The sequence below is a fragment of the Mixophyes fleayi genome, chromosome 1, assembly GCF_038048845.1.
Source record: "Mixophyes fleayi isolate aMixFle1 chromosome 1, aMixFle1.hap1, whole genome shotgun sequence".
NCBI lineage: Eukaryota > Metazoa > Chordata > Amphibia > Anura > Limnodynastidae > Mixophyes > Mixophyes fleayi.
In genome coordinates, this window is record NC_134402.1 from 264,256,631 (window position 1) to 264,267,129 (window position 10,499).

Below are 10,499 nucleotides of genomic sequence, written 5' to 3' on the forward strand. Positions count from 1 at the left end.
AGCACTGGACACAGCACCACTGGACTGATCAGCAGGACAGAGCACTGGACACAGCACCACTGGACTGAGCAGCAGGACAGAGCACTGGACACAGCACCACTGGACTGAGCAGCAGGACAGAGCACTGGACACAGCACCACTGGACTGATCAGCAGGACAGAGCACTGGACACAGCACCACTAGACTGAGCAGCAGGACAGAGCACTGGACACAGCACCACTGGACTGATCAGCAGGACAGAGCACTGGACAAAGCACCACTGGACTGATCAGCAGGACAGAGCACTGGACAAAGCACCACTGGACTGATCAGCAGGACAGAGCACTGGACAAAGCACCACTGGACTGATCAGCAGGACAGAGCACTGGACAAAGCACCACTGGACTGATCAGCAGGACAGAGCACTGGACAAAGCACCACTGGACTGATCAGCAGGACAGAGCACTGGACAAAGCACCACTGGACTGATCAGCAGGACAGAGCACTGGACAAAGCACCACTGGACTGATCAGCAGGACAGAGCACTAGACAAAGCACCACTGGACTAATCAGCAGGACAGAGCACTGGACAAAGCACCACTGGACTGATCAGCAGGACAGAGCACTGGACAAAGCACCACTGGACTGATCAGCAGGACAGAGCACTGGACAAAGCACCACTGGACTGATCAGCAGGACAGAGCACTGGACAAAGCACCACTGGACTGATCAGCAGGACAGAGCACTGGACAAAGCACCACTGGACTGATCAGCAGGACAGAGCACTGGACAAAGCACCACTGGACTGATCAGCAGGACAGAGCACTGGACAAAGCACCACTGGACTGATCAGCAGGACAGAGCACAGGACTAAGTAAAACCACTTGATTAAGCAGGACAGAGTGACAGGACACAGGAGCACCAAACTACAACCTCCCTTTTCAATGATCTGAGCCCGACTGAAGATGGCGGCCGCAAGCGGGGAATTTATGCAATCCGAGTCTCGCGAGATCCGACGCGAGACTTGGACGTCATAGCCTCGTTTTCAGTTCTTTTGGCGGCCGGAAATACCCGAACAGTGCTCGGATCCCGTCGGATCCGCACTATTCGGGTGGGCTCGGATTAGCGCAATCCGAGCCCGCTCATCTCTAGTGAATAACAGCATAGTTGTTAATTGGTTCAGAAGTGTGAGAGACAGACATGCGTGCTAGTGTCCTGCCTCTGGTTGGTGGATCCTAACCCTACTAGTTATGTCGGTAACCCCCTCATAGACCGATTGATTTCAATGTTTTGGTAAGTTACGTATAAATAAAAAAAGTTTAACAAACCCCCAACACAAAATTCCCAGTTACATTAAGATGGTTCAGTGTCTTTCAAAAGAACTGTATCTAAGTTGTGCAGTTGTCCAATAGTAGTTCATGGCATTTCAGTCCGCTTCATATATAGATTGGTTTGGATTTAGTGCAGTTGCAATTGCATTTCTGACAACTTAGTAACATCTAACCAAAACATCGGTATTAGTCTCCACTAAACTTTAATTTACAAACCACTTCATTTACGACTTAAACCTTAATATGTGGCCCTTGAAATATACACTTACCCAATGTGTACTGTCTTCTGCAGACAAACTTCCTTTCAGCTTAGAAAATGTAGGGCCATTCTAAATAAAATAAAGATTAATTAGAATAAATGAATGTACAAATAGACATGGTACAATGCAATGGAATTTGATTTACTCATCCACTGTATTTATACATTTTAGCCACAGTACAAAAAAAAAGTATATTTATTTATTTTAATTCCCTTTCAATGGCTTAAAATAAACAAAATAGAAAAAAACTAATTCTAATCATAAACCATATTTACAACAAGATAGGACAATTTATAAAAATAAAATGCTAAAACAAAATTTACATGTATTATCTTTATATACACAAACAAACCTGTGAAACTAATATTGCTGTGTGACTGTATCATATAGACCCCACTAAGCACTTGTTCCCCATTACCTTCTCACTGGACTAACATGTGGCACTTAACCTAATGTATCTAACTGCTATTTCCATATAAAGCATAAGCTTGTGAGCAGGACCTTTGATAATGTCCATTCTTATTTATTACTGTGTTTCTTCCCAATAATAAAAGCTCTGTTGAATATCCAGGCACTATATAAATACATGTTAATAAATAAGATGCAAGGCTAGGATTTGTCTGGTACAAGGGAAGTGGTTAAACAGATTTCCTACAGCTCAGAAAATGCCTAACAAAAATGAATATGTATCATTGCCATTTTTTATAATAAAAAAAATATAAGCTCCTAAATAAAATGTTCTCTTACAATATGTGCTGCAAAATAAATGCCCTATAAAAAGGTAATTTTAGAGAAGTGCCCCTACCATACATTTCTATTGCACTTATTTCTCTGCGTTACGCAGAAATAGGTACACACACATATTCCGGTTTTGGAAAAACTGCTCCCATAAAGTCAGCCTGTGCTTACTCTTATGGGTGTGTGCGTTAAAATGCACTTGATGGAAATGTGTCTGTCAGGATGAGAGCATAAATCTGATATGATGAAATAGAATATTGAATGTCAGGGCTCAAATAAAACATTGCATTGATACCTAAATGAACCTGATTTTTCAACTCAGATAAATGTTTTTACAAAGGAAACAATTAGCCCAGTAGGAAGTAATTAGGATGAGGAGACCTGTTTAAGATATGCAGATCACAGACATCCATTGTTTTGATCATATATTCCACTTCCTAATTGACTTCCTTTTCAAAGGTAGTGTAAACACAACAAACCACTAAATTTAAATGACAGAGCCATATGCCTAGGTGAGATCCTTGTAGACAAAGATAGCGTTTGAAGACTGTCTATAAAGATATATAGAAATATGAGCTTCAAAAGGAAAAGGTCTTCATAGTTCATATTTTGGGAAATCTGGGTGCCACTCCATACTGAGGAGCAGAAATCACACCAGGGTTGTGAATGACAGGTATGGGTGGTATCCGGGAACAGCTAAAATCACAAATCTTTGGAAAAGGTATGTCACATTGTCAAAATCTCACCATGTTTGGTATCAAAAGATGGACAGAGTCATAGGGGATTTATTAACGATAAAATTGGATCAATGTGACGCTCTACAGAAAAGTTAGATCATGTAGTAGAATTGGTTAGTAAATGAGGCAACATGCAAATAGTGATTGAAAAAAGTGTCACAGGCCACAACCCCCTAGGGGTAGAAAGAGGTGTAGAAGTGTCTTTAAAAGGCTGAGACCAGGTATAGCAAGACGTCAGACTTTTTTGGGAAATCAATTCACATTGATAAGCTGTCCATCACCCTAGCCAATTTCCCATGACACAGATTATGCAACTCAAGTAGGTGCTATTCTGAATATAACCCCTTTTATTTTAAACTGTTTGCTTGTTATGTTAATCTAATAATTGTTTATTCATTATTTTTTATATCTGTATGCCCTGTACTTTTGTATATTAAATCTATAATTTAAAATGTTGCGTTCTTGATACTCTAACAAATCCATTAGCCTGTGAAGAAGAAAATAGCTCGGCCAAGTTAACCCTTTAAATGCCAGTGTGTGATTTGCTGATATATTTGATTAACAAGCTGTATGTGCTTGCATTTACATTTACTGGTGTGAAGAGTTAACCCTTTGCTTGCTGGTGTTGGTCTTCCTAGTCTGTGGCTAGCTAGAAACCTTGTGTGCCAGTGCGAGACAGTATATTGGGGTCCTATTGCCCGTATTAAATAGGTGGTGGTAAACCTGAAGTGTGTGAGATGTGAGCGTTGTTTTGGGACGATTCATTAGTTCTATAACCTGTATGATAGGTAAAGAGAGACTGCGGGCTGGAATCGTGTGCTTAATACAGCAAACACCCCCAAAGTCACGGCAGCTGGGAGCGTGTTCGTGACAGTGTCGCTTACAGCCCCACCTACTAAAACATTAGAATCACCCCTTTATCAATTAAACTTTTTCTTTTACTCTTAAAATACTGGTCATTCCAATCTTATTCAATGTCTTAAACTAACCACAACAGTGTGGGTTGGGTATCAGGACTATCTTTACTATTATGTACGTCACTTTTGTGTGTTTTTATCATGTGTCTATTTAAGCACAAAGATATGTGTGATGGGAAAAAGCCCACAACATCAAATGTATAAGGTGCCTCCAGATCACCCACAAATAAGTGGAAAGAGGCCCTGCGGAAACCCACTAACCAGGGAACTCACTCATATATCATCTCCACTCCTTGAATATCAACTAAACTTTTAGGTCTACAAATGAGAAACTATCACAGCAAGATGCAATAAAGCTTGCTAAACACTCTGTAAGCCATTTGTATACCATGATAGCCAAAGGGAGAATCAATTAGCTGCTATGTGTCTCATGGAAGTTTCAGAGACACATCGCGGTGGAGATTTCTGCAAAATCCCCAAGAGGTGCGAGGAAAAATGAGCAGAGATTTTTACTATAATTGTCGTTGATGTTCGTGGCACGATGTCCATGCACCACACCACCGGCAAATGTATCTCCCCCCCCCCCCAAAAGTACAGATCTCGGCATTCAGTGGTTATTCACTCCTTTTCCCAGCCAACATTTACAATTCTAATCAAACTATTTGCAAATCTCAACACAATCTATACATATGCCTCACGCTCTACACAAACAAATACATTAATGAAATAAGAACCCTTGCACTGTGTATCTTCTCACTTTTGCTCACTATTTTTCTGGCTAAAAAACATGAGAACATAAGACCGCATGACCCAGTTACATGGGCTGCAGATAAAATGTATTGTATACTTTTACTTTTTGCAAAACAACAAGGGTAGACAGTTAATCAGGAAAGTTTTTAGCAATTCATATGGTCTTCACTCCTGGTATAGCCATGGAACAATTCACTCTTCCCTTCTCTTTCCCTAAATCAAGCGAACCATATAATCTTTAGCACTGATTGGTTATCCTGAAAGCCACTATGCTGTCACACATGTGTAGATTTGGACAACCAATTTATTTACTCTTAAAAATATTTCTTGGCTATTGTTCAGTATGTAGTCCCATCCTTAATAACCAAAATGCCATGGAATCCAATGGCTCACACATGAGTGAGGCCGTCGGCCGACCTGGTAGTGAGAAGATAATTTCTATTGTGCTCCATCACCCTTCTCTGTGTCACCAAATTGGTTGCAGATCTGATTGTTTGTCAAATTATAGAGTGTTGTAGGCTGAGAAGATCAATAGACTGAATTAGAGAAGCTGGTTAAAATGCACGCTTACACATTGAAGAAAAAAAGACAGTACAATTATTACAGCCCTGGTAGATGCATTTTTACCTGGTTAATCACACAGCACTTATTTGGTACCCACCCTGGAGGATCTTGCTGTATGGAAGTTGCAGCAGGGAATGGATCCAGACTGATAGTCACATTGTGTTTCTGGAAACCATTTAGATCATCTCTCAAAATGTCAATGACAGGTCAGCTTTCAGTAAACATACTTATTCTTTGAAAGCCAACAACACCTTATTGATCTTGTTAGGTCATTTGTTACCTGCCAGTGGAGCAAGCTACACTATAAAACTATCCAAACAACCCCCCCCCCCCCCCTCCAATGAAATAAATTTATATATATATATATATATATATATATATATATATATATATATATATATATATATATATACACACACACACACACACACATACATACATATACACACGCACACATACATGTACACACACTTTTGATAAATAGTACCTTTGAAGATATGTAGTATCGATAGTAGAATAGTTGAAACAGAAGAAACAAGGAACTTGCAGCTGTTAGCACGGCCAGGAGCACATTTCTGTTGATTCTGTTGATTCGCTGCATCATTCACGACTTGCTGGTACCCAAGTACAGTTCAGATCACTCCTTGCCATGTTTCTCTGGTTATACAGAGAACACACCAACACCCCAAATGGTTCTAATCAGGCTCTTATACAGCTGAACTGAAAAAATAAATCTTAATTGAAGGTTATATGTATTATTACCAAATTATATATTAAAAATATATGTTCATACAAACATTCATAACAAATATATATAATTTTACTTTAAACAAAAAATAAATAAATAGAGCAAGAATAAAGTCTATAAGAATACAGCTGCTTCTAATAATGAGTTTACTGTAAATGGTAATCCTTCAGATTCATCCAAAAATAAAAAAAACTAGAAAAGAAGTGCATACATTCCATCAAATAAACCTTTTAAAGGGAATCCAAATATTAGTGCACAAATTGTATATATAAAACATAAAATGTATTAAATGAATCATGCAAATTTACAATTCTATCACTCCAACCACTATTGATCCAAAGTCCTATACTATAATAGCAACAGTTATATTTGGATGGCTTTTGATATAATTTATGTGCTTCTTTTCTACATAGAGAACACTGTCAATCTGCAAAAATACAGAGATATACGAATAATATCTGTTAAACTAAGTACATTGATTTGCTTATAAAAGTCACAAGAGACTGAAATGTTCAGAAAAGAAAACAAACGGAAAAACATAAAAAATGTAAACAAAACAAAAAAACAACAATTATGTCTATACTAAATAAAGGAAAACAAATGGAATACATACAGGTAATGGACAAAACAAAATTGCACTTAATAGGGCAGTGATTGGGCTACCACGTGCATCCAGAACGGCCTATACCTGCCGTAATATTAAGTCTTACAAAATCTGGAATTATGCAGGAGTTGTATCCCATATCTGCTTGATTGGGTTCAGATCTAGTGACTAAAAAAACCATGACATACAGATAACATAAGTGTCACGCACATAAAACCATTTTGCAACCACATGTGTTCTGTTCTGTGGACGAGGGCACTGTCATCGTGGAAGACACCTTCCAGTCAGGAAAGAAATGCTGCAACATGGGGGTGGGGGGTGATCATTAATACTATGATGTAGTAATTAGCATAGGGAATGACTGCACCCAAATGCACCCCACAACATAACAAAACCACCAGAAAGCTTCACTGCTGGAAACAAGCACATTGGGCTATACAGTTCTTTAGAATGGTAGCACACGTGCAATCATTTATTCATGCTTCATTTAAACAGGAGCCATAATCTGATGAGGCGAATGGAGGCGAGCCGTAAGTAGTAGTACTGATGTGAGGTGCCCGTCAAACTGATATTGAAATATTGTGGTGTTAACTGCACAAATGGCACTAGATTCACACATCCAACCAGTTTTTAGTGGACCTGTCATGCAAAGTTGAAGAAGCTACCCATATAGCATCAGCTATAAAATTGTGGTCCAGCTCTTTTTGTGAATCATGGTACTGTGCCTCATGCAAATAGTTATTGATGGGAGCCATAGTTTAGACTAAACTACCTATGATACTTGCACATGTTTATCTAGATTCATATAGTCAGTGTAATCATGCGATTATTCAGAGCCAATCAAAAGCTGTCAGTATTTACATTCTAGAGCAATAGCACACAGACGTACAGTGGCGTAGTTCTGTTTACCTGTCACATGGGACAGGTTCCATGAGTGAAAGCACTACACACGGTTATTCATTCATTGTTACGTGTCACTATGGAAGTATTTAATATTTTGAATGCCCTGCATTTTTCTAGACTGAAAAAATAGCTTAGTAATGAAATGCCATGTACCACAGCCCCAAGATGCTCTACAGCTTGATGATGCCATACAATACTGTTAATCACTATGAGCATGCCCCTGCCTGTACATGCAGGTTCACACTCATTAAAGAGGACCTAGGAACAGATTGCATAAACCATGAATAAGCAGCACCTGTCACCTACACACAATTGCACATTAAACATATTTAAGCAGACAACTTATTAGATATTGTTACATTTACTGTTTGTTAAGGCTGCATAGTTACTTCTGAATATTTTTACATGCCTGCATAAAGTTACCCATCTTCTGGGCAGGTATATGTTTTCATGAGTATTAATAAGTGTTTAATGTGTTTTGATAGGAGCATACTCATTGTGCTGCTGAGGGCATTTGTGTGATATCCGACTGCAGATTGCTTCTAAGTTATTACATGATACGATACTAATGTCAAGGGTCCTTAGGCCTACAGGGCCGTCCGCACTAATAGAAAAATAAAATGCCTAAGGCAGGAATTATGGAAGGATTTATATGACAAACAGGGAAGAAAAAATATGCACAGCTAACTTTATAAAAAATGCTACAGATAATTTTACATTTCATTTTAACACCAAGAGGGAGATTCAATTAGCAGCAATGTTCCATCAGAGGTTTCTTGTAAAAAGCCCACAACCGCCATGTTCTGAGGAACATTGCGGCTAATTGAATCTCCTCCGCAAAGTCTTAAGAGTTTTTTGCAACACTGCATAACAGGTATAAAGGTTTTTACGTTTACTGTGTGTTACACTCAGCTTCCTCTAAATTCACCTTTTTTCCCCATATCTCGACATTTTCTAGGCAGGTTTAATAAGTTTAAAAGTCCCATACACTAGCAGAAGCATGCTCAATGTGCTACTTAAAAACTTTCTGTGCCATCATCTTACAGTAGGAAGTATGTCAGCCTTCAGCATAATGGCTCTGAATGATCACATGAGACTTTAGTTACAGTATTTTCAGCAAGCAGCTAAATGAAATAAAGACCAACACATTACAGCAGTAAGTACCAGAGAAGGAGCACACGTTTACAGATAATTCTCTGAAGAATGCTATGTGTTAATAACTGTGCACTGCAATAAGTTTCTACTGAAGCTGTAGAGATGATCGCCCTGCCCAAATCTTAAGACAGACTGCTGCGGAGTGCTGACAACCATTTATAGTAATTGAACGTTCTTCATTTTCTGTTTCTGAACAAGGTTTTTGCCCTTGTGCTGTAGGGGCACTCCTGTGGTTATGTGTCAGCTTGGCATAGCTGTGTACCTGGTATTTTTCTTTGGCATCATGCCCACAGCTGTACACTGAGGCAGGACCCTTGTTCCTCATATTCACAGAAGTTGTGATGACAACCGCAGCCACCAAGGAAGGCGCAGAGGAGGAACAGTGATGACAACAGCAATGGCAGTTGAACTCACTGGATCCAGCAGCTGGACTGATAAGATTTTCCACTAGATTTTCATAGTAGGTATTTGACACAGTGTTCGGTATCTATAAACTGCACAACTTGAAACCTATTAAATATGAATATAATGCATTGGAATAGTTGTGGGAATAACAATTTATGGGCAATCCCTCAAAAGTAGACATTTGGAGGTCCACGATTATGCAGCCGCTGCGCTTTACTCAAAGTAATACGGTACCGCAATAGCGTGGATTTCACTTCGCAACCCTATGGGGTGTGAAGGAAAATTTTCCTTATTGCTGTACCACCTATTACTGTCGCCCGCCGTTCCGGCTCGGAATTGCAAACCGCCAACCTAATTGAATATGCCCCACTGACTGTAAGGATGCAGGTCCCAAAGGCAAAATGTGGATGTGCACCTGTCTATGCATGTGACAACTAAATAGGCTCATTTTTGCCTAATGAGACCATTTTGTGTCTCTACTTTTTGCATTTTCTTAAAGCACTATTTATCACATTGAACTTGAGAGGAGACAAAAAACAAAAAAAAAAACATTTACTCACCTTCCACACTCCATTCACTGTATTTCCCGATAGGTCTAAATATACCAAAACTGCACTCCACTCTCCCTCTAGATCGGGTCTGTTAAAATATGTCAAGCAGGAGTCGATGCCCCGCCCCTTGAACTAATTCCATACAGTGTGGCGTGGGACTGACAGAGCAAACATGGATCATGTAAACTGAGCATGAGAGGCGAGTAAACCTTAATTTAATCTCAAACTCTACCTAAACTATTTTTTTCCCCGTTTTCACTGGAATTATACTTTACTGTTCAAAGAACACAAAGAAGCAGACATGGAAAAATAGTAATATGATTAAATGTGCAGAACAGCAGTCTGAGCCAGTCCTGGAAACACCTGAATATAGGATATGATACCTTGTCAACCATCTATGAATGGCCCTTTACACTGTAAACCATGTAAGACAGTATAAATGACCCACCCCCTGTGATGTTCCTTCCGGGCCACCCTGAGGCGTTACCTGGACCCGTCCGGATCCGTGTTTCTGCAGCACACAGCCGCTGCCGTAAAGCAAAACTAAACGCGATCCCCTTCATCCGAAGGACCTTCTGACAGCACCGGGTCATGTGACTGCTGTAGTCACATGGTACACAGGGGAGGAGGATGCTGCAAATGTCCATGTGTAGCTAGTGAAAGTGGTGGAGAATCAGGCAGAGTAGTGTTCTAATAGAAAACATTGTAATATTTCTACAGAATTCAGATGGGGAAATAGTCTTCTCTGCCAGGTTTATTCACGTGTGAGGTGCTTTTCAGGCATTATTTAATCCCAGAGAAGAGTCTTAAAAACAGGACACATTGAAGTATATTGGTTAGTTCACATGGCAGCAATT

At 39.7% G+C, this 10,499-nt stretch overlaps 1 protein-coding gene across 5 annotated transcripts in view; it reads right to left on the reverse strand.

Annotated features, from left to right (window-relative positions):
* Positions 1-10,240, reverse strand: part of FKTN (fukutin) — a 31,012-nt gene extending 20,772 nt beyond the window's left edge. For 2 of the 5 annotated variants that reach the window (XR_012691445.1, XM_075210361.1), the window contains exons 1-3: positions 10,091-10,232; positions 5,764-5,996; positions 1,580-1,639 (exon numbers count right to left, since the gene is read on the reverse strand). Coding sequence is in view for 4 of the 5 variants with exons in the window: in XM_075210361.1 (XP_075066462.1) it covers positions 1,580-1,639; positions 5,764-5,880 (177 nt within the window). In the remaining variant the exon portion in view is untranslated. Of the gene's footprint in view, positions 1-1,579; positions 1,640-5,763; positions 5,997-9,651; positions 10,042-10,090 lie in introns of those variants that run through there. The other 3 variants (XM_075210378.1, XM_075210388.1, XM_075210371.1) reach the window with 3 other exon arrangements.
* Between the last annotated feature and the right edge of the window lie 259 nt (positions 10,241-10,499).